Genomic DNA, 26,124 nt, shown 5'->3' on the forward strand with positions numbered 1-26,124 from the left:
AGTAATGGGAGAAGCAGTGCTGTTTCTGAAACATTTTCTGCAATGTTTCTGCTGCAACAACAAATTGTATTTACTTTCAAAAATGTGATTTTGAAAGTAGAATTTCCTTGACATCTTCCCTAGAGTTTTACAGTGATTTGCTACTGTGGGAAATTAATGCAATACAAATTTATAATGTATGGCTAGAATAACAAGCTGTGAAGATGTATTTTACCTCAGTGCCCGGCAAAATCTACCTCTAGTAAGCAAAGAGACATGTCATGACTTAATGCTAACCTACTCTGCACAGAAGTTTCCTAGATCACTTTAATGCTACACATATAAAGGTAATCCTACAGTACTGAATGAAAGTTTCCCTTTCTGAATAAACAGTGATGTAATTTCCAGGAGTTTGAGCAGACTGAGGAAGGTGGGAGGGAAATCACATGCAGTTCAAGGAAAGGCTCTGGGTATTGGGAGGCAACAGAACAACAATAGATTTCCCACTGCAATCAGAACCACTCACTCACTCCCATGTGAGCAGTGCTGGACTAACATTTTCTTTCATATTTAATAACATGGAAAAGGTCTAAAAATATTACTCGCTTTGATGAAAATTTATTCATTTGAACGAGCTTTTGTCTGCCAATCTGTAGGTAAGCTAATCTGTAGTGAGAAAACAATGTTATTTCTTTAAATGTAGCCAAGGATTCTGACATTTTTCATGCTATGCATAGGTTCTATTTTCTCCTTTCACCTGCAAGTCTAAATTCCCACCTGGGAAAAGCTCAATTTCCTGGTGGATTATAGAACAAAAAGCTTCCTCTGCCTGCAGCCAGTTCCAAGAACTGCAGCTGGAGCCTTTTGACAGACCAGCTGAGCTTTGCTTTTCCCCAGTGCCTCCTTGCTCCCCAGCTCACTGCCCTGCTGCCTGCATCTGTTCCAGCTGCCTTCCCGCTTCCACTGCAGGAGATACTGAAGCTTCTGCCTCTGTGTGTGTGTGTGTTGCTTTTTGAAGTGCTTTTGTTTATATCACCATATCATCCAGGTAGGTCTCATCAGAAATGGCCACTCCTCAACAGGATTTGCCCATCCTGAATGTGTGCTGATGGATGTATTAAGCATTGGGGATCTGAGAGGTAAGAAGGCTCAACAAGGGGACTTTCCATGTCACGTAACTAGGTTTCAGTGATGCAGACCAAGTCTCCTTATTTATTAAATCCTCATCTGCTTTGTGCTAATTATCTCTTCTAATAAACCACTTACTGCACTAATACCCCCACGAATCCTTCTGAGATTAGCAGAACTACAGAGTGCCAGTGAAACGTCTGACACTCTGCTGTCAAACTCTGGTGAGGAAGAGCTGCTACAGAGCACACCGTAAACCATTAAATAAAAAGCCCATCAGTCTGTCCCCAGACAACTAGCAGTGACATATCACACAATGGTTAGGTTTGGGAGGGACCTTAGAGATTATCTCATTCCACCCTGGTGACATGGGCAGGGACACCTTCCACTAGACCAGGTTGCTCAAAGCTCCATCCAAGCTGGCCTTGAACACTTTAATGTTTCCTCTTTGTCAACCACTTGGGCTTAAGGTTACATCACACAGAGCTCATGACCACAGAAGCTGATGCCTAAAGTTCTGAAAATCCCAGGTCCTTGGGATAGGCACAAAGCCATCTCTTTCCAAGTCTGCTATTGAATGGTTAACAGAGCCATTTCAGTACTTTGCTCCTGACAGATGTGTTTAAATAACCACATCCCTCACTCAGTGAAAAACTGGGTCAGCTCCTCAGACAGTTTTGTCCATAAACAAACCAATCTTGTTGAAGTGTTTCCTTCATTCAAATTTGTAGTGATTTTGTGACAAAAACTTTACTTCAGACATCCTCAAGACTCCTGCCACTAGTAGTTTGGTCTAAAGATTCAGCCTATATAAAGTCTGGCTAAGTTAATTATTTGCTTTTTAAAATTCATCAGGTGGTTTTTACTTTTTTGCAAACCAAAAGGGATTAAGTTCTTTACCCTAATCAAAGACTTTCAGAACAGGCATTACAAAGATCTCAAGGTCAATATTTATCAGGGAGCTTACCCTGTGAAAACAGATGCAAGAACTGCCTCCTGGTAATCTTTTCCTACAACAGGTCAACATTTTTAAGGTTTTCATTCCAAAATTTGCTTCACAGGCTATTGTGGAGTTGAATGTACAAAAGGCAACTCCCCTTGTGAACCTGGCTCACAATGTTTCATTTAACAAAGGCTGATGAGTAAAACCAGCTGGGATGAAAAATTCCCCTCCTTGTTAGTGCTGCTCTATCTAACACTGTTCCTCTACCACTGAAAACATTCACAGACAATTTCAACAACCTTTCCAATTTTCAGAGGCATTTTCTAGTATCATCCATAAGATAGCTGGGCAAAACCTCATGCCAAAGCTTGTACTTTTGTTCTTAACATAGTCATACTACAAACAGGGAAAGTCTTGAAATGGATAAAACCCAAATCCAAACCAAAGTAAATTTGAGAGTGGCTATTTATATTGATGTAGACATCTATTTATATAGATGTATTACATTGATGTCACGGTGCTAATAACACCAAGGACAGGGTTTGTTCCCCTCATGGGCCATTCACGTGAGAGCTGGACTTGATGATCCTTGTGGGTCCCTTCCAGCTCAGAATGTTCTATGATTTTCTTTCCTTTCTTCTCCTCCTTAGGTTTACTGGCAAGCATTGTACTTCTGATCAGAGAACAATAAGCCCCACTTAAAAAAGACAGTACTTTTCCAGAATTTTTAATGTGGCCAGAAAGCCAAAACACCTCACTCCTTTTAAGTTAAAGATGGTAAATATTCTGGTCCATTTGCATGATGTGAAAAGTTGCTGCTTTAGTAAAGATGTAGCAATTCACTGCAGCTGTACTATGTTTTTCACCACATCTTATAAATGTATTAGAATAATTTATTCAGGTACTATATAAGAAGAATGTAAGGCTTTTCACTGGATCAAAAAATAGTGAATAAAAATGTAGTGGACTTGAGTGAATTATAATTCACTCTGCTAGCAGTCATTTATTGAGGACTGAACTATATATCCATAGCATATTTACAGATCACTATACTTTGGTTTTTGAGAACAGCACTAAACAGTAGTTGGCAGCTGAAGAAAAACAATCAAAATTTCACAGATAAATTATTTGTTTTCATGTTCACAGATAGATACCACATTGTTTTACCTTTGTATCCTACTTCACTAGGGTTAATGTGATACTGTAACTGTTAGTTTGGGTGCGCTACATTGTGGATTTGAACAGGCTTTCCCTAAAAATATCTCCTCCTTACTTATTTTTAGTCCTAATTACATAGCAAGTTTCTACACTAAAGCAGAATAAAATGAAATGTGTTGCTATGTGATCTCTTTTGTCTTATTAGCTGTTTTAACAAAATTAAAAACTATTTAATAGTGTTCTAATAATATCATACAACTGTGCTACTGAATTTTCTAGAGCAGCATCTGAGATCCTGCAGCTTGCAGGGCAGATGTAGCTCTTCATTCCACCAAGGCTGGCAGTTCATGGCTGACATCCCTGGGACCCCATTAATGCACAGACCAGTGCAGGCGTTTGCATGCTCTCCACATCCCCAGCAAGGAGGAGCTTCCCAACCCTGCTCTGAAGGAACAGGTACATTGATTTACAAGATCTAACCACAGAGTCTGGGTTTGCATTTGTCATCACAGAAGCTTCAGTGACCTAGTGATTTTATTGAATATTCCACTTGCAGGAGATGAAAAGCAGGAAAATTGATTCCTCCTTGGAAGTCGAATTGTGTTTCCTTTATAACATTTCTCACGATTATGAGATTTTCCTGTGGATCTTCAAACTCCGTGTGACATCTGACATCATCTATATTTTCAAGACATTATTTAAGAAACAATGGGGTCAGTAGACTTCTCTGATGAAAGTGCTATTTCTCTGTCTGTCTACAGACTGCTGAGCAAGCTCAGATCTGGGGGACAGCAGCAGGTAAGAGTAGAAGCCCTGGAGCAGATGCAGGAATCTAGAAACAAAATTCCAATAGAAACAGAGAAGATTGTGGACAATTTGATGCAACTTCAAAATTCATGAATCTGGATTAAATCAATGCCACCCTGCAAGAACATGGCACATGAATCAAGAATTAGGCACAAGCACTGCTACTTCAGGTCTGATGCATCTCATTGCTTTGAGGTTTTCTGTTATAAAAATAAGTCACCTGATTGATTCATCAATGACATTTTCTGAGTTTTCTCTTTGTCTTTTCGGGGGAGGATCCTGCAGGAGCAGCTGCACACAGTGCAAAGGTGTCACTGACTGTGGGTCCAGCTGCATTTCCAGAGGATGTTCAAGAGAAGTATTTTTCAAAATAAACTGGTTTATGTATACTGCATTGAAAAAAATCCAGTAAAAAGAAGGAGACTAGGAAAAGAACTCTATCTGTAAAGCACTGACTAAAGCACCATACACAAAATCTTTTTGCACTAAACTGTCTCCTCACGGACTTACTTGCAAGCACTTACTTCCTTTTCTGCTGTGCAATGTGGTTATTACACACTACTTTAAAATGGCAATTCATTATTAAAGATGCAGGAAGCAAACATCAGCAGTAAAAGGGACAGGAGCCTGTCCTGTCTTTATACTGCAACAAGCCACCATTTTTATGCCCTTGTATCTTTTGGAGTGTGTTTTTGTCCTTTCACTTCTGTCAGTGTTTCAGTGCTGGAAGTCACTGTGAACTGGCTAAATTGCTTCCATTTTGAATGACCAGAAGCATGTACATCTTTACATATCCAAATGAAGCCAAGTAAGTGTTCACTTTTTAACACATTATCCCCCTAATCTTATCACCTCATTGACAATCATAAATATGCATTTCTTTTGAGCCATGAGGACAGAGGAGGAGGATACACTGAAAGGTTCAGTCTTTGATGAGTTGTGTTCTCTCTTAGATACTTTCATTGCCATGCCAGATAATGAAACAGCTCACATGTAGCAGAAAGAACTTGTCTTGACTATTCTGCTTCCTTTAGGTGTGAGAAAGAGTAATAATCACACCCATTGGATACAATCCTTCCCTCAGACCCACAGTGCAGACTGCTGTACTTAGCAGAGCTCAGAAGAGGAGCTGGATTGCCAACACCCTTATTATATGATGCTAAGTTGACAGGAGTTAATGAAATGTGGTACAGAAAGACACGTAACTGCATTATTTAGTTATAATATTTTTTGCTAGTTTTGTGCCCATTTTAATAAAACAAATCTTTCCCAATTTATAATGTGATTGACAGACAGCAGTGTTCTGTATCAACTCTACTGCAAAAGAAGCTCTTTATCAGCATTGTGTTCTCCTTTCACTTGTGGAATAAGTATTAACTTTATCTCATGGTTGTGTTTGCAGGTCTCATGGCTAAGGGCCTTCGTGGATATTTGAAAGGCAAGTTTATTCTTCAGCTGACCTGCAAAAGATAAGATTCAAACTACTTTTATAACCGATAAAATCAGGAACATCTCCACCTGTCACAAGATACAGCAGTGTCAACACCAATAGAAATTGAAACCATAAACAATTTAACTTCATTGAATAAAATTTCCATGTTCTAAAATATTGTTATTATTAAAATATTCCTCTGTAAATGTGCACCTGGAATAGCTTACACGGAACGGAGTGAAAATGCAAGGGTATTAACGTTCATCAGGCATCTGGGGAGTTACTACATCTCTGGTTCACTAACTCATAGGATAGCCAAGGTTGGAAGAGAGAAATTGAGAAATTCTCTGACACGACCCTGATCCAAGCCAGATCAATGACAGCAGGTTACTGAGGACCTTGTACAGTTGGGGTGTGAGTTAACAGACTATGTCAAGCATCTCCTACAGAGGGGAAAGCAAGAGACCAGCTGCATGGCTGGAGGAGCAGTGACCTCTGTAGAACAGAAAGTCTAACATGAAGTTAAATAGCAAAGGTTTCCACAGAAGCTTCATGTCTTTCACTGCAAGTTCCAGGCTGTCAGGAGATATTTAACATGAAGGAACAGCATCATATAAAAATATGCTTCTAATCTGTCAATATAGAGGTGGAGATATGGCTATTAGAGGCTGCAGTACTACTACAGACCTCCCCTTGCTTTCCTAGTCATCTTATTTTGCATTCTCCACTCTCAAAAGCAACATGACAAAGGTACTAAGCCTTCATTACTCCAAACCCCTGTCTTTTCTTCTAAATACAGATGATGCAGAGGACAAACAGACTTTAGACAGACATGACAGTCGCATTCCCTCACAAATTGCCCAACTTGTTTCCTTCACAAAGAAATTTAGAAAAAAAATCTACAGTAAAGGTAAGCAGACCAAAATAGAATTTTTTTGGTACTTTAGTATGCCGAACACCTCTCCTGATGGAAGAACAAGTGCCTGTGTAAGACAGTGAACATGAGTATGTGCAAAACAGTTTTTCAGCTAAAGCGGAAAGCAAATTCTGGTCAGAACAAGGTCAAAAACAGAAGAAAGAGAAGAATGCACTTCTTCAGTTTATAATACCATAGTAACAAGACAAATAACTAGAAAATCCAGCAGTCAAAAAGCCCCAGTTGTATAAAACTGACACCTGATAAAATGCCTCCCTATGGATTCCTGTGCTCGGATTAGCTTCAGCTTGACTTGTGCAAGCAGCACAGTACACAGCAGTACCAAAGAACCCTGTTTTGGCACATAAAATAAAACATACAGTTATAAGAAATTTAAAGAATAGTAGCCCAGAATCGCTGTACAGTGTCAGCAATATCTGATTAATTCTTTGATAAGCTTCCATGATCTATCGCCAGGTAAATGCTCAATCAACTATGTTTACTCTCAGCATGTGTGACAATCAGAAAAAAATGCTAATTAGGTTTACCATGAGTACTTCTGAGGAAGCTACAGTTTCTTGGAAACTGGTTTCCAAGACAGAATTCAGACAGAATGTCTGTTTGAATTTAAAGTTTGCGGAAATAATTAAAGTTGAGTGTCTTGATAATTACTCGCTGGGCAAAAACAATGCCATGAAGCAGCACATTCCAGGGGCTGACTGGCTGGAAAGCAGCTTTGCAGAGGATGACTCAGAGATCCTGGTGGACATCAAACAGCCCATGAGCCAGCAGTGTACCCTTGTGGCAAAGAAGGCCACCAGCCTTCTGGACCATACCAGGCAGAGCATGTGCAGCAAGCTCAGGGGGTGATCCTGTGCTTTCCTCACCGTGGGTGGACCAGAGCTGGAGTGCTGTGTCCAGCTCCAGACTCCTCAGTATAAGAGAGACATGGACATCATGGAGATAAGCCCTGGGAAGGGCCACAAAGATGACTGAAGGACTTGATCACCTTGCAGAGGGGAAAAGCTGAGGGCTGGGACTGTTCAGCCTGGAGAAGAGAAGGCTCAGGGAGAAACTCACCATTGTATATAAATACCTGATGGGAGGGAGCAAAGATGATTGAGCCAGACACTTCTGAGTGGTGCCCTATGTCCACATAAGAGGCCATGGGCACAAACTGAAATCCTGGAAAATCCATGTAAACATAAGAAAAATCTTGGAGAAATTCAGAATCTGATTGTACATGGCTCAGAACATTCTGATCCAGCTGAGCCTGCTCTGAGCAGGCGAGTTGGACTCTATGATCTCCAGAAGTCCTTCCCAACCCCAGCTTTTCTGTGACTCTGTACGCTTCGTGCAGTTGATACACAAGTGTATAGATGGAAGAAACTGTATTTTCTTGGTATGCCTTCTGTAACAAGCTTTTTAATCAGACCTTAAATCTTAAAATTTAATATGCTTTAGAACTGTATTAGTACTAAAAACCCAGCAGTAGAAGCTCTTTTGTATAACTTGTTCCATGATGATCTTCTGAGCTCTGACTGAACATTGTACAAAGCATCACAAATTATGCTCTCAGGGGCCCACTAAAGTACACACTTTCACTTTTATTTTCAAATTTATTACCATACAGCACCGTCACCCATTCTAATGAAGAGGGAAATGAAATTACTCAGACTCCTCCGCATGGTTATATACATCCCTGCAACATACAACTTCAATAAATAAATGAAATGTTCTCTTTATTTGAAATTCTGCAATAAAATACTCAAGTTTAAAAAACCAACTGCAAGAAATACTGACTCTCATCTTCTGTGTTTCATCTCACAGAGGAAGAAATAGCATCATCTGACATGCTGAATTCCACGAACTGTTTTCTGTTTTCACCATAAAAGAAAGAACTTATACTTTAAATTGCAGTTGAAGGTTTAGTTGTCAAAAAAACAAGAATAATGAGAGATAATCTAAATGCCACAATTTTCAGGACAAAAGCGCAACAGCTGATTGCTATGAGATAGATAAAACACTGCTGTATTCTCACTGAAATCAAATGTAAAATATGTAAAAAATACAGACACAGGCAATCTACCTACAGGCAATATAGAGTAATGAGACCCTATTGCCAACAACATGGACTGAACAGAATGGGAGTAAAATGCAATAAGCTTGAAACTCCATAGTATCTGCAAAGATAATAAGGGCAGAATCCCATCTTCCCTTTGTGGTCACATACACATTAGAAGTGTTGATAGCCAAGCTGTTTTTTAGAGAGTAGTTGTTTAAAAATAAATATTGCAATTAGAGAGACATCACATAGTGCTAAGAAATGCAGTGGCAATGACCTTGCTTCAGAACAAATAACCCAAGGAAGAAAACGGGAAAAATTAATGATTCCTTTTGAATTAATAGACATTGACTCAAACTCAGACTTGGTGACATCCATGCAACAGAAGAAACAGATTTGGACTCTTGAATATAACAAACAGCTTAAATGTGGTGTTTCATGAAGCATGAAGATGAAAATAAAACAAACAAGCCTGGTCTAACTGAGCATGGAGACAAAAAGGAATAGAACACACACTTTGTTTTCACTGAAAATAGTCTTGATAAATAATTTGGTTTCTGTATCCTATCTGATAAGTCTTGCAAATGACATTGATGCCTCTGACTTTTAATGCTAATGATGCATGATGACAGAGCTGAGGCTGTCCAGGGCAGGGCGTGCTGCCAGCTCTTCACCCACCCGAGCCTGCCAGGGCTGATCCAGGCTGCAAGCCCGGGAAACAGCTAAGCCACAATGCTCACTACATTCTGAGAAGACAGCTACAAAACCTGCCTCGCTGGTTTTGATTTCCAGTATCTTTCAGGGTACTCAATTTTGTTGTTCTTGACAGTCTTGTGTTTATTCCAGAAACTGATGAGCCCATCCAGGAAACCCTTCTGGGATTTGGTATAAATAGTATTGTTTGGGTTTGCAGAACGACCTTTGTCAGTGACTTTACTATGTCACTGTCACTACACTTCTAGTAAAAAGGTGCAGAAAACAACTACACAGTCCACTGACTTGATTTATAAATATTACCTTTTTTCTTACAAAAAAGCCTCACAGCTGAAGTCTCAAGGGCTTTGGGTTGGGTTTTTTGTTTGGTTCTGCTCAGAAGGCCTGTGCACTCTGGCTGGACTGCAGATGTCACAGACAGGACATTCTGGCTGCCCCGTGACTCTGTTCAAGAAGGTGTCAGCTGGGGGGATCTGCATCTTTGGGAAGGTGTGGCACAGAGCTGCTGCAGCTGGTGGCTGTGCCTCTCCTGCCACACAACACTGGATTGTGCCCACTGGGTAAAGCAGACTTTGGCTCTGAATGATTTCTGAACACTGCAGAAGGAAAACAAACAAAATGCAGACAAATCCCAGTTCTCTGTGGTCAATCCACCCTTCTCAGCTCAAGCAGCAGGTTAGATGCTTCACAGTGCCTGGAGTGAAACCCAGGCAAGCTGTGCGTGTGCAAGCAGGAGCACTGAGGTGTGGGCAGCAGGCACTGACAGCGGCAGCAAGCTAAGGAACTGCTGCACTGACATTTCAAAGTGCAGGACTTCCTCCACAGGAGTGGTATTTCAAACAGACAGCCCAAAGAAGGAGGGAACAAGAGAGTTTGTAATGTACCTATGAGAAAGAATTGGTCTTGTCATTTGAGGTGGAGAAACTGAGCAACAGACCTGGCTGTGGCTGACATCCAATTGAAAAGAACTCAGAAAGGAATTACTGGGATCCCAGAATTAGCCCTTCAAACAGCCACTAGAATTTGTCTAGCAATTAAATTACTCAAACAGAACTTGGGATCAGAAGACCTGTGGGGCAAAAAGACATGTGAAAAAATCTACAATAAACACTGTACAGTGCCTGATGGTGCTAGACAAAACATCTATATTCTTCAAGCACCAGTCATAGCATTTCAAGAAGATGCCTTACCTAGAACTATGCCTGTTTGAAGAAAGACTGAGGAGTGACACAAGCCTGCCTGCTCTTACACTCTGCACAGGACTAAGCCAGCAATGCTGCTGGCTCCACAGGAGTGATGAATGAACAAACAATCATAAGATTAAGCTTAAGGTGATCTAGGGCTCACAAGTCAAAATGGTAGCTGAAACAATGCCTAGAGCTCAAAGTAAATGCACAGCTAATATAAAATAAGTGTAGTTTCAGAGTTAATTAGTGATCAAACATCCTGTAAGCTGGCAAGTTAAATATACATATAGATAAAGAGATAATTGGATATTACTCCATCTCTAGTTTTTACCAACAAAAACACGTATGAATTAAGAGGATAATAGCATGCCTCCTTCTTGGTCTTGCTCAGCTTTGGAGAGGCAGGGAACAAAGAACTGAGGAACATCCTGGCAGAACACAGCACATTCATAAGAGTCCAAATGACCTATAGTTTTATGTTGATTTGTGCTGCTTGCCACAGGGCAACAGCTTAAATGAAGAGAATCACTTTGTGCTCTGACAAACAAGCAAGGAAGTAGGTAGTTCTGTTCTTCAGAAGGGAAATAAAGACAGCTAAATATGCAACCCAGCCTCTGTAAGGCTAAATACAAATACCAATTTGAAAGAAATATTTGGGTGCCTTAATAAGGGCAAATCAGGAGGATGTGGTCTAGGCCAATGATAAGGCAACTGTGCAATACTCTTATCTTCAAGAGACATTTGGGGTATGGCACAGAAATGCTGTATTAGCAAAAAAGCACACCGGTGTCAGGACTGAAAGCACCATCCCTATGTTAGTGAGATGCACAGCTCAGCTATTTGTTAAGAGTTAGGTTTTTTCTTCAGTTTGGCCACAAGTTGTGCCAAGGGAGGTTTAGATTGAATATTAGGAAAAATGTCTTCCTGGAAAGGATTGTCAGCCATTAAAACAGGCTGCCCAGGGAAGTGGTTGAGTCACCCACCCTAGAGGTATTTAAAAGATGTGTAAGTGTGGCATGAAGGAACACAGTTTAGTGGTGATCCTGTCAGTGTTAAGTTTATTGTTGGTCTCAATGAAGGTATTAAAGGTATTTTTCAACGTAAATGATTCTATGATTCTGTGTTTGTCACTCTGCTGCAGGTTTCTGTGGCTTTTAGGTACCCACACAATGTTGTATCTTGTGGAAAAAAAATCAATAGCATTTGTTTGGGTAGACCTGCCCCATGCTTTTATGCATGGCACATATTCACATTCTCCTTTGGGCAAAACAGTTTATCTCTGGCAAACCAAAATTTTCAGCCAGAAACATAAATGCCATTTGTTAGCACAGAAACCATTCAGGAAGAACTCCAGGGCAGTTATAATAGTTGTCTAAGATCCTAAGAATCTCTGATGAGACCTAAGAGTTCTGAGCAAAGATAAACAAATACCAGAATGCCACATGAGAGCAACAGTAAGCACAGAAACAAAGTTCAAAGATGAGTATAAATAATCAGTGGGCATCACCATCATGTTTATCACCCAAATTAAAAAGAGCATGAAAACACACAGAATGGTCAGCACGGATTTTGTGCCTTGCTCACATCTGTGGTCCTGATGGTGCAGCTGTGCAGCACACGTCAGTGCAAATCTCAATAAAGAATGCAAAAACCAGTAGGAATTTGTTGATTGGGCTTCCAGACCCGAGGCAACATCTTAGGAAGCAAACAAACTGAGCACCAACCAGTATTGCAGAGGAGCACTGAAAAAATTTCATTACAAGAGACTGAGCCAGAGACAAAACTGGACATTACTTAGCATATGTTCTGGCAAACTCCTACATTTTCATACATTCATACATGGCAAACCAGTCAATGACTTTTTCTGGGTACAACAGTGTCATGGTTTGCCAATCAACAAAAATGGGCTTTTGCTCCTCACAGGCCACTGGCAGCTGACACTCACCAGAAGCCATCAATTCCTACTTTAACACAAGTTTGACAATCACAACATACAAGGATCCCAGAGCAACACACAGGCCATTTTCTCAACTAGTAAAGTATCATTTGCAAATTGAACAGAAACTTAGAATTGAGACTTGGTCATTGCAGCCACATTCTCCAAAGCATTTGAAAAAGTACAGAGGAGCAAAGTCCAGAGCTGGATTATGTTAATCCGATTTAAAAGAAAAAAAAGTCTGTCCAGTCTAAGATAGAAGGCAGACTTATTGCTGAGGCAAGATCCTGCATAAAGCAATTAAGGCTTTTACTAAGGGATGGCTGGGACAGTGTCATTCCAGCTCTTTTATCAGTTTCAAGCTCTCAGCACTATATGGAGTTTTGCTCAAAGCCAACAAGAGAGTGATTTCTGAGGTGCTAGAGAATTACCTCAGGAATATATGATGATCATTTACAGACTGAAGGAAACCATAGGGGAGCTAAAAAACACATGGTTTAAGAAAAATAATTTAAAATATTAAGTTTTAATACATAACTTCACAGAACAGTAGCATGTAAAAAGTTCTAAAAGCTAGTCACATGGTAAAACTAGAAAAGCAAGTCAAGGAGAAGAACAGAAGATCTGCAAAAATGTGCCCATAGATTTGATCGCAACATCTGGAATGAAATAGTTCATAGATTTTTAGCCTTGTTTCAGTAAGACAATGGTACCATACATGCTTATATATACCAACTTTCTTGTTACTAGCCCTGGTGAAATTGCCACAATACCTTCTGACATTCCTCTTTGTTTAGAGGCCATGAATTTATGTAGTTTGAACTGAAGTATGATTTCAGACATGTAATGCCTATTTGCATTATTCACAAGTGAACAGTAGAAAACAAGATCAAAGAAATGCTGAAAAACATCTATGACAAAGGCCCTGATCCACATACAGCAACAAGGCAGAACCAGTGAATCCCTGATTGCTTATGCCTGACATTTTTTAGAACAGAATGGTGAAAGTAAGAATACATGCACTGGTGAGGACTGATACCAGTCAGAGAGGCTTAATAGTTGTATAAAAAGGCAGGCAAGGAGAAACAAAAAGCTTGGTAAGATTTGTGGTCCCAAGCTGCACTTCCCAAGAACTCTGTGCAAGCCAGAGTTTGAGGCACAGCCTGCCGAGAGCAGGGCCTCCCCACCAGCAGCCCTGCACTCACACAAACCTGTAACCTCCCCTAGGACACCTGGGAGGAACAGGGAGCCAAAGCCCAGCAAGGAGGAGAAGGACTTTTTGCTCAACACATCTGGGAGGAACAGGGAGCATCTCCCCCAAAGCCCAGCAAGGAGGAGAAGGACTTTTTGCTCAAGAAGATCTCAGAAGGAGAACAGACATTGCTGCAGTAGAATCAAGAGCAGAACGTGGCTCCACCAGGACAGCGGTGTTGCCCTGAGCCACCAGAGCACAGCACTGCTGATGGCTGGGAAGAGACTCAGAGACCCCTGAGTAATGGAGCTCAGCATTGGAACTCCCAGCTAACTTAATTCACACTTTGGAAATAGGCACTCAAAATTTTACACTGATTGTTAACAGCTAGGATTTTCAGATTTGCCAGAAACAGAGGCTCCAGCTTAACCTTATACAGTAAATGCAAGTGTGAACAGAGGCTCACAGTGCGCACACAAAGGAGATAGAAGTCAAGAACATCCACAACTTGTCCTGTGCTGTAATACTCTAGAGCAGAAAAACAGTTTTAATTTTTAACACAATTTTTTTTAGCAGTGAATATTAAGTGAAAATGTTACAGATCAGTTCTAAAAGGAACAGCTTAATACTTACAACCGAATTAATACTGAAACTTTCTACAGGACCTACTGTGTATGCATTCCCAAGCTTCAAGCAGTTAAGTCAGCATTATCTTGGTCTTTCCAGCTCAGATCATGGATCCAATATATCGCATGTATAATTCTTGGAGCATCTTGTGCCTCTTTCAGAAAAGCATCTATGAGGATTACTCACCAATGTGCAGAGCAGTACAATGCTAAATGAGCAAAATGAGCTTTAACCCTGTATATGTTACAGCAGAGCAACACAGCATTTTATGTCACCAGTAGTTGGTTACCACTGATCAGATACTCAATTCTTCAAGAACATAATGGCAATTTTTTTTTTCATTCTCCATATAAATCCAGAAAAGAGCAACTAATATGTGAGAATATTTGGTCCAGGGAGTGGTACCAAATACCAGTGGTTCCCCAGTACTTAAGATCCACATTAGAGTAAGTGATCAGAAAAAATGAATGTCAAAGCAGCTGGTACACTCCAATAAACAGTACCACTGTCTGTCATTTCAGTCTATAAATATGCTTCATCTCCTAGTAGATCTATACTAGAAAGAATGGTTAAATATAGTTTTTATTGCATGTTTGTAAAATAAAGGCCAAGTATTGGACTAACCACTAAATTATACACTTTGATCAGTTGTATAACACCAACCATTACACTTTTCTATTGAAACTCCTGTCATTTGTAGTAGTACTTAACTACAGAATCTTCCAAGAGAGGAATCAGTCTAGAACTGAAAGCAGCACAAAAAATTTCTCATTGCTCCTCTAATCTATTTGGATTTTTCAGCAGCTAAACACCCTTCTGAGAAAATTGTATGCCAGATTGCTCATTTGAATTTCTCTGGCTCTGACTTCCAGCTACCAGTTCTTATTAAACCTCAGTCCAATAGATTAAAGAGTCCTTTGTGACTACTTTACCCCTCCCTGCTCATTTATACACCACAGAAGAAGTCATCTCTCAATCTTCTTGTGGATCTAAAAACCAGATTAGCTTCCACAGTATCAAGAATTTTTCCAGCCCTCAAATACTTTCTGAACCACAACCACCTATTGTGTGTCTCCTTTAAAAATGAATCTCAAGAATAGGACACACTGCATTTATATGAATTTCAAAGATGTTGCCTCCTGTTGTAAAATCAATTCCCTACTGATTAACCTCCTATTCTCCATAACGTTTTGTCTTTAAATAGTTCCTAGTTATAATTTGCCTTTTGGCTGCACTCAGATGCATCTCTCTGACTGAGGCAATAACACCATGAACGTGGCAGAGATGTTTAAAGCTCTCATTGCCTCTGTCTGCAACACTGATGATGGGCTAAGAGGGTCCCAGTGCCCTGAGCTGCAGAACCATGGCTGTGAGAATGAAAAACTCCCAGCTGACTCTGAACTTCTACAGGATCTGCTGCTCCAGCTGGATCCCTCTAAGTCTATGGGGCCTGATGGGATTCATCCAAGAGCACTCAAAGAGCCAGATGATTCATTGCAAGGCCTCTTGTAATGCTTTTTGAACAGGCTTAGGAATGTGGGGAGATCTCAGTTGATTGGAAGATGGCTAAGGTTGTCCCAATGTCCCAAAAGGGATGACCCTAGAAACTACAGGCCTTTTAATATCTCTTCAGTGACTGGTAGAATTCAGGAGATTATTCTGCAAGTTATTGAAAGCCACCTGAAGGACAACACGGTCATGGGTCAGAGCCAACATGGATTCACAAGGGGAAAATCCTGCTTGTCAAACTTAATTTCCTTTTATGAAAAGGTAACTCAGTTGATCAAGGAAAGCCAGTTGATACAATTTTTCTGGACTTCACCAAAGCTTTCAGTGCTGTCTCTCACAGTACCCTTCTGCACAAGATGTCCAGCTCACAGCAGGATAAACACATCATGTGATGGGTGAGCAGCTGGCTCATGGGTCTGAAACTGAGAGGAGACATCATTACAACTTCCCCATGAGGGGAAGAGGAGGAGCAGACACTGATCTATTCTCTGTGGTGACCAGAGACAGGATCCAAGGAAACAGCCTGACTTTGTGTCTGGGAGGTTTAAGCTGCATATTAGGAGAACTTTCTTTACCCAGAGGGTGGTTGGGCACTGGAACAGGCTCCCCAGGCCAGTGGTCATGGCACCAAGCCTGTCTAAGTTCAAAAAGGGTTTGGACAATACTTCAGGCTCACGGTGGGATTCCTGGTGCTGTCCTGTGCGGGGCAGGAGTTGGACTTAGATGAATCTTGTGGATCCCTTCCAAATCCAGATATTCTATCATTCTAGTAAAAAATACTTTTCATTACTAGACTTGCTGAAACAGAATTTACTATTTCACCAAGCTTCATTACACACAAATTTTGTGAGTAATCATTTTGTTCTTGGTTGTTCATTGCAACTGAAAATGCTAAATGGTACCAGGCTTACTCCTCATCCTTCACAGTAGCCCACCAGAAGCCTCCTCTCCAGTCATGGTTCTTCACTGACAATCAGTGGATGTGATCTGCAAATCTCTGCTTCCACTGTGATCAGCCTGTCTGTGAGTCACGTCCTTCACTCCCTCATCCTGCTCCTCCACAAATAGCTATAACTCCAGGACTGCAGTGTAATGCCTGGTTTTTCTTTTATGCAATAATCCCACCCGGCAGAGATACCTTGTTCCACTGACCAATTCCATCCTTCCAGACCAATTCCATCCTTCCCACATAATAAGAAAAACCAGTCTGTAGAGCTATTGTCACTTGCAAATGCATACACAAATGCACATCTACCTGGAAGGTATTGCCTCACAGCACAAAGTCTTTCTGCCTAAGGGAGGTTCTGGACTTGGATATCCTTGGAAAGGACAGGTTCCAGTTCCAGCTCTGAAGCCCTTCTGCTGTCATGTTAACCTGATGTGCAAAACCAGTCCTTTCTCACAATATCTGCCAGGGTGCTCTTGCATGCCATCAAAAGACATCTGAGAGGTCTAGTGATACCTGTGGATCATTACAAAGTGCCTTCCAACCCAATGCTGGTTTCTGTCTAATCATGATAACAATGTAATTGAATATTAAAACACCAGACAATTTCTTTATCTTCTCTTTGAACCTTCCTAGCCAAAATCAGTCTGATATGATATAGCAGAATGTTTGCTACATTAAGGTGATTAAAACACCAGCCCATGGAACTGAACAGCTGCGTCTACAACAATTTATACAAATTAAATATTAATAGGAATATGGATGAAAATATTTTCCAGGATCCCAGTGCCCTATTAATCTTAAATACATTACATGATGCTGATTTTCTTGCTTTAAGATAACATTTATTAGTCCCATTTCTACATAGTGCTCCATCAAGATTAATTCTGCACTGTGTTTTTTTTAACAGCAGTACTACATTTTGCTAGTTTCTACGTAAGAAAGTAGATATTTTCATTCAGAAATATGAAACTGAACCACTATACTGTCTAGTTAAGGCTAGTTATTGCTTGAGAATGGCAGGGATACAGAAGAACTAAATAGGATTTTAATAATGTAGGTTTTTATTGAGGAAAAAAGCCACAGTGCAACAGAATGTGACTTATTTAATCTAGAAGTACTGCAGCCATAAGAATTGCATCTTGAATGTGCATCATGCAAGAATGCTATACGGGGTTTACTGTCTAAAGCCCTGTTTTGTTGTATACCATAAAAACAAGTAAACAAAGTAGAAAAGGTTTGCAGCAGACATGAGGCATGAATTATACTCATGAAATTAATTAATTTGGTTAAGGCATGCTAACAAGAAAACAGATTTTTCTATGACTGGTATAATTAGTGAAACTTCATTCCTTATGAACTCCTACTGTACATGCAGACACTTTTTCAGCAAGCCCAGCTTCTTCCCTCCCTAATCTGCATCCCCCAGTCTTTCACTCTGTACCCAGCCCCCAAAATCCTCATTTCTCTGCTTTTTTCTCCAGCAGCCAGGCCTGAGGCACAGTGTGGGAGCCACCAGCACAGTGTGTTCACTGACCACCCAGGGCAGACCAGACCTGCTGGTGCTGTGGGTTTCAGCCTTTGCTCTGTGGGACTGTTTTCTCCCCCAAAACTGTTTTTCACAAACCTTTGTAGGATTCAGTTCATACAACATCAGGTGCCAAAACATGCCACTTCTAGGGAAGAGACAGACAAATGGTTGGAATAGTTATAGAAAGCCCCTACAGTGTAAAAATCTCTACAGCTTGACCAAACCACTCCTTTTCCTGTACTGCAAACAGATTGAAATCCTGTGAGTCAAGTTAAAGCAGTAAAAGCCCAAGCAATGAGTTTTTACTGCAGTTAAAGCAGTAAAAACCCAAGCGATGGCAATTCAACAAGGCAGTATCAGACCAGAACTCTGTACACACTGTACATTTCTGCAACAGCAACATCTGCCTTGAAAACAATTTTCCTCCTCTTGTTTCATGTGAGATAACAACAACTACAGAAATCACTATGAACCACAACCAGAGGCAAAATCCAACAATGAATGCATCTGTCTAAAGGCATTTCACTCTCACCTTCCACAAGAAAAAAAGGATAATTCAATAGGAAGTAAATCCTCCACATTTTTTTGAGTGCTTAACCAACCAAACCATGAGGGCCTGACTCATTTCAAAAAACAGGATTGTTCAACATTACAGACGATGCTCATCTCACTTTGCTTGCCAATTTGAGTTACACAGTAACCACTCCTCCCAGACGAAACTTCTCTCTGCAGCGCTTCATCACTAGTGTCCCATTTCATGGAACCACTGGGTAGTGGTGTATTGGCACTATGGAACTGTCACCTACCGGCCCTATGACCTGTGAAATATTGGCCATGTGATAATCCAGCCATACAGGTTCCAGCTGCCATGGTACCTTCTGCCCCTTTCTGCACCACATTCCCACCAGACACTTTTAGACAAGGTCATCGGTATCCTCTTTCCCAGCCCCAGCTGACCTAGGGGAGGCCATATATGCTATGTGTTGTGGTTAGGAATGGGATTCCCAAATTTACTGTTCCCACTCTAAGACCCAAGACCACAAGCCAATTGCTCACTTAACCCCCACCTCCCCCTGTGGCAGAAGGAAGAGAAGAAGTGAAGGCACAAAAAGGTAAAGATCACAGGATAAGAACAATTTAGAAAACAGCAATGAAATAAGAAAAGAAACAGTAACAACAAGCAATACTAAAAGCAGAGTGCACAAGTTAGGCCAATGATTCACAGGCGAGTGGTCCCCATGTGCCACCCACCCTCACCCTCGGTTCCCCCTGCACATGCTGTGAGGCATATCCAATAATCCTGGGGTCCTGGCTGTGTCCCCCGGGCTGATGTGGCTAACTTTAACCCTGTCCTGGCTGGAACAGGACACCATGTCCTCACCACTGATGCTTCAACAAGCAAACTGACATCTTCTTCGGGTTCTCTGCTGGCACGAGTCTCCTCTTCAGTAAGATACTGAATCACAACTCAGAGAACCACAAAATCATTGAATTGTTTACGCTGGAAAAGACCCTTGAGATCATCAAATCCAACCATAAATCTAACACTGCCAAATGAATCACTAATCCATGTCCCCCACTAAAACATGCCTCTAAACATGCACACACTACCCACACTGGTTTTTTACTCCTTTCTTTACCACCTCCAAAACCTGTAGGAAGGTCCACCACTTGCTTCAACTGTACCAGATGGCAAAGCACAGCAATATAATCTCAGCACAGCATTTAGATAAAATGCAGAATTGCATCATAGTGTTAACATCTTGTTCTCCCACTAACACTCCCATCCCACCATCACTGCTTACAAAAAAGTGGGCATTATGACATTGTCATGTTTCTCATACCTGAACATCACCTTCCCCATACCTTCTCATTCTCCTCACTTTCTCACTTTCCTTTTTTTCTCTTACTAATATCAGAAATGGAGATTCCCATTCCTGAGTTTCCTTTTCCTAAAATATCTGAAAACTATCCTATGTATACACATGTAAGTGGATACATTTGTCTGTATGTATGTTACTTTGTTTCATTCTTATGCTTTAGTCCAGAATTAAGGATTCTGTATTAACCCTGACATGGAGGTGACACAAGTTCGCACAATATTTAAAGTAATGAGATAACCTGTTCATAAAACAAAGGGCTTGAGAAAGGACACAGAGAGTCTTCAGTTACAGAAATACACTGAAAGGTGCCACATCAGCTCCTTTAAACCCAAAAGGTTAAATTTGAAACATTATTATTTCTTGAGAGAATTGTTTTGAAAAATTCATTGTTAAGGAAAGTATTGTATTTTATGTTCATAGCTCTTCAGCCAGATTTCTTAAATTAAGCTCATTTCCATGCCCCTATCCTTCCACCCCCATAAACATCAGCTCGTTATTTAAGAAATGCACAGTGAATAAGAAAGAGGCAATTAAGGATGAGGCACTGTAGAAATTGTCTGTGACAGGTGTTCCAAGAATGAATCAGTACATGACTTCCCTGTTCTTTTACTCTTCCTTAAGCATCTGCTTTTGACTTCTTTTCTGATTTCCCCTTGATGCTTGACCCTAACAAAACCTCTGAGAACTCCTTAAGAAGTGAGGAGCTACAGGAAAATTTTAAAAGCTACAAAAACCCCAGGCATGTCCAGTGACTCCTACCTGGCTTTGTCAACCTTCACACTCCATCGCTACTCAAAGCATCTCATTTGTTGAGAACTATAGCATGAGACTTTCTCTTTATCATTAACAGCTACCTCTACACAATATTGGTTTTCCCATTTAACTCAGAAAAATCACAAGTTTCTTGCTGGCAGTTGGTTCTTCCCCCAGGCAGGACACAGCCTAGCTGCAGGAGGGAACCAGTGCTTGTCAGGAGTATCTGTCATGTCTGCAATAAGCCATTCCTCAACCTTGTATGAATTGTGGATTGAATTAGATCTGCCAAAATTTTCCACCAAATTTCTATTAACATCACATTGTTCCTAACAGCATAACTGCTGTGAATGTGTATAATAAAATATATATCTAACTTGACTCAGTCTTTTGCAAACCACACTCTGGGACTGATATATTCAAAACAAAAAAAAAGACCACAATATCACTAATGTAGGAAAGGAAGAGTCAGGATAGCTGGGTGCAAAACAAAAGATATACTCTTAGACAAATTAATTATAGATTAACATACTAAATAGGTTTTTTCCCTCTTTGTACTACACAAAGAAATACAGAATTATTCAGAAGGGCAGCCAATGCTCACAGCAGGGTTAACAGTGAGTCCAGACCAGGTTGCTGAGGGCTTTATCCAGTTGGGTCTTGAAAACCTCCAAGTATGGAAATTCATAACCCCATGAGCAACCAGCTGCACTGCTTAATCAACCTGACACTGAAAATGCTTTCCTCATTTAACATTGCCCCTGATATTAATTCATACTGTATAAAGTTGAAATCTCCTATTTAAATTTGTCAGTCTTTTGTTCTCCTGCTATACACTGTTGTAAAGAACCCAGCTTCACTTCCCTGCAGGTGTTGGATAGCTCATGTTAGGTCCCTCCAATGCAACATTTTCTTCACGCTGAACAAGCCCTGCTATCTCAACCCCTCTTTGCAGGACCAGTGCTCAAAGCCCTGAGCTTTGATGGCCTTTTTGATGTGGTGCTCAAAGCCCATTTTGATGGCCTTTCACTAAACTCATCTAAGTTCGCTGACATCTGGACACATCATTGCAGATATGGTCTGAGTAAAGGAGAACAATCACTTCCCTCAGGTTACTATCCCATTGATAAAGTCCAGTCTGCTGCTATCCTTCCTTGCTTTGTGATGATCAAGAATGAGGATGCAGTGCATTCTTGGCTTCTTATTCAATTTTGTCTGGTTTGCTGACCCTGTCAGCACAGGTGCTAAGTAACACCAAAAAAGCAGAAGCAAAGCAGAAGACTTTCTGCCCAGTTCTGCAGCCTATCCTCACTTAATATCAATGGAAGATCAATTGTCCTGTCAGGAGAGCTGCTTCCTCATATCATGTACAATCATATAAAGAACCTGTTAGGACAGCAGAACTGCAGTGACAACATGAGCCACCCACAGTCTCAGGCTTTTTATCTATCTAAGCTATAGATAACAAAGCATCTAAGCAAAGTCACCAGCTCCCTTTCTCCTCTACTGCTCTACTTGTTTTACTTTTTGCATCAGAAATTGTTCATCGCAGAGAATACTATGGGGGTGTGGGATTTTCTTGGTCATTTTCAATGCAAAGATGTGGCCAGACACATCATTTTACAATTACAGTTTACTAGCCTAAGTGCACACCTGTAACTAGGAACACAAATTAAAGGGAGCTGCATGAAGGAGCTCTGTTTTAATGGGAAAACAGGGGTTTCCACATAATATGGAATAATATGGACAAGTCAATAATGCATCATGAAACACAAGATATTTTTAGTTCTCATTCAGTTTATGAGCATAATATCAAGCTTCTTCTATCTTACATGCCAACACAGTAATGAAACGAAGATAAAAAGAGGAGTGACCGTACTCCATCCAATATGTTCAAATATCAATATACTGCTTATCTCTTCGCTTGAATAATTACAGAATGTATCAGTAATTTTTTTTTCATTAAAGTTTAAAGATGGATTTTATCCAGCATACACAGAAAAGGCTTCAATTTTTAAAGGGACTGTAGAATTTGGAATTTAAGTTGGGCCTCTAAATCTTACATCTCTGAGTAACATGTGAATGCAGTGCCAACCCCATGGAACCCAGAATCTGCTTCATATTTTTGCTGACAGGTACTGATGCTTGTGAGTGTGCAGCTTGTCTGCTATGATTGCCTGAAGAAAACAGCCCTTGACATAAGAGCCATAAGAAAACACGCTGAGTACACACACTGTAGTCTATTGCTTTACCCACCACTGCTGTGTCTAAACACTTCAAAAGCATCTCTCTATGAACACTTCACAGAGAAGCTTTTGAACACTCTATGAATACTTCTGTATTTTTATATTCAAGGAAAACACATTCACCTCCTGAGAAAAGGGGTTCTTGCACAGTTTAACAGTTAATGTATATGTATTTTTCATCAAGTCCTGTCAGCATTCATAGCTCTCAACTCAGATTAGTAGCATATAATTTGAGCAGGAAAATTGAGGAGAAATACACGGTGGGTTTAAAATCAGAAATGGCACTTTTTTATGATAATATTTGCAGTTCTTCCATCTAAGTACCCACACAGATTGCACATACTCCCACAGAGATGGAAATTAATATGTGAAATACCTGTGCAGCTTGAGTGTCACAGTTCCATAAACAGTAGCAAAGCCCAGAAGACGAACCCATCTTAGGAGAACACAGCGAAATATACTTGGCTCAAAATACAAAATGACAACCTATAGAACAGAAAGATAGAGAGAGCTTCAGTACTGCTTTCATGAGAAAGTAGTTCTTCATTCAAATGCAGAATAGTTGCAAAACAGGACAGCAGACACATTTCAGCTCGTACTGCTGTATATTTAGATTTTCTAGTAAAGCGTTGGGATGATCAGATCAACCAGCTGGCACAGTTCTAGGCACCAACTCCTTTTTGAAGGGAGCTGGCAAAAGCCCTGTGACAGACTGTGAAGTGACAACACTTTTAAATGCAATTCCACTGACTTTTCTTAACTGAGTGAAAACATGTACCCAGAGAGGAGGATAGAACAGGCAAGGACTTTTTCCTTGAGCAATTTAAGTAATATGCAGCTGGTTTAATTCTGGTTTGATAGGCTTTATTTACTAGGTTACACTTCAAAGTCACTCCTAATAAACCTAGCAAAATGATAGCTGCTCATTTTTCTCTGCCAGACTAGAAATGATTGCACTGGCCTCTTTCTATCCAACATATGAAATATTTAATGACACATTTAACTCTTTCTTCCCCATATATTTCACCTAAGCTATATCAAATCTGCCTATGCATCACAACTTTCTTAAGGAAAATAACCTTTTTGTTCACCTATGCATTTCTCTAACCACAACAAAAAAATGTCCCACCATGCCCTGTCTACTAAGGACCATGCACAAGAACAACACTCCATAAACAGTAAAAGAAAGCTACTTCTGTAGGTATAGTGCATATAGAAGTTTCACTATCAAGTAAAATAGTACTCTTCTCTAAAACAGGGTTGCTCAGTAAACTCAGTCACAATTTGAATCAGGAGTCCATTCCTTCTCATTCCAGCAGACATTGTCCCTGGTGTCCTGAGGGCTGATCCCATATTTCTTCTCCCTCATCTGGTCCCATCAGGAGCCTGCTGTCCCAGAGATTTGTTGGAAAACTGCCCCTACCCCACATGTAGACCCTGCTTAGTCCAGCAAACTTAGATCCCATGCATTCAATGTGTCAGATCAGAACCTGGTAAAACAACCCAATGCACCATAGTAAAAATTAATTAGGTAATCCTGGTCTAGAGAGAAAAAGCACTGAAACATTTCAAGCCATCTGTCACAGCTTCATTTACAGTCAGTACATTCTGGCAGTAGAGGTAGTATTGTGCCTACTGGCTGCCACATATTATTTTCCTAAGTAAATGCTCTTCTGCGTGGGAATTCAAGTTCAGGATATTGGCCAAAAGCCCAGGACTACATCCTTTGGGTGACATAGACTTCTTTAGAAGAGTGGGGGCAAAAATGGCAGATGTGGGCTGAGAGAGATGGAAGCTGCTGTGCTTCACTGGAATGCTTTTTTATACAGCAGAATCAAACTATTCCTTTTAAAAATATGATTTGCTGAATCAAACTGTGCTGCAAAATTTAATCTGCTTTTTTCACTGTGACAGAATCACAGAAGGTACTGAGTTATCAGGGACCCACAAAGATCATCAAGTCCAACTACTGGCACTGCATAGGACACCCCAAGAAACACACCATGTGCCTGAGATATTGTCCAAATGCTTCTTGAACTCAGTCAGGCTAGTGCTGTGACCAACTGCCCTGGGGAGTCTGTTCCACTGCCCAACCATCCTTTAGGTGAAAAACTTTCTTCTGATTTGACATGCTTCAATGTAGACATTTTCTGGGATTCTGACAAACCATCCATGTAGGAAAGGCAGCAGCTTTTCTCCTTGGAAAATCAGCTGGAAAACCAAAATGCAGCCACATATGCATGACCATGCTTGGGCAAACACAGCATCCAGCAAAAAGTTTCTCAGAAAGACCTGAATGGCAGCAATGACCTCTTATCCTAATATACAGTTATATAGATTAGGACAGTTGCAGAACCTGAGCAAAGTCTGTAGCAGTAACTTGTCTCCTGAGGTTTGCTGGGGAGTAGAAAACACCATGTTTCATCTTTGATTCTTCCAAACAAGAAAATCACTGTCAAAAAAAGACTGGCATACAGAGACTCTGAACATTCCAAAGTTGATTTGAAAGCAGAATTTTTCAGATAATTGAAATGGGAAGGTCTGAAAACTCTCCAGGCATAGAATTTTCTGAACAAGGGCAACAGCTCTCTTTGCCATGCAATCTGACACAGCAATTTCATCTGCTGCTGCTTGTTGAAACATTAACTGCATGTGTCTAGAAAATCTCATTGATTTGCATTGAATCATTTTTATGAGCAGCTGAGGCATTTGGCTAGATATCAACCAAGAAACCACCACTTCAAACGCAGCCTGGTGTGAGCTGGCGTGACAGCTCCCTGTGAAGGCTGCAGAGACAAGGCTCTGGTGGAGAAAACTGTTCTCATTTTCCCATTTGAAATGGACACATTTTAACTGCTCCTTCACCCAGTGGTGAAGGATACTGCAGAAGTAAGACTTCATCCAAGCTTGAGTCTCTTTTGGATCTTCCTGTGTTTATACGATGAACTGTAACAGTGCCTTCACAAGGGCCAGTGTCCATTTCTACCTATTCTTGCACATGGTCTGTCATGGACCAAGGCTTTGAAGAGCCAGAATTGCTATGTGTACATTTTGCTTTCTTCTTAGGCATTGCAGAAGGCCATTCTAAGCATATGTCTTTCCCATCAGGGCTCACCAGAATGTTCAGGTGACTTCCCTCTCTAAGCTCTTGTCAGAATTACATCTCTTATAA

At 40.6% G+C, this 26,124-nt stretch overlaps 1 protein-coding gene across 1 annotated transcript in view; it reads right to left on the minus strand.

The window, feature by feature from the left end:
• The window catches only part of GPR158 (G protein-coupled receptor 158), a 181,098-nt gene that overhangs the window by 25,647 nt on the left and 129,327 nt on the right, over nucleotides 1–26,124 (minus strand). The window contains exon 6 of the mRNA XM_041488315.1: nucleotides 23,329–23,438. Within this exon, the coding sequence (XP_041344249.1) occupies nucleotides 23,329–23,438 (110 nt within the window). The remainder of the gene's footprint in view (nucleotides 1–23,328; nucleotides 23,439–26,124) is intronic.

Source organism: Pyrgilauda ruficollis, unplaced genomic scaffold (assembly GCF_017590135.1).
Source record: "Pyrgilauda ruficollis isolate IOZ18807 unplaced genomic scaffold, ASM1759013v1 scaffold12, whole genome shotgun sequence".
NCBI lineage: Eukaryota > Metazoa > Chordata > Aves > Passeriformes > Passeridae > Pyrgilauda > Pyrgilauda ruficollis.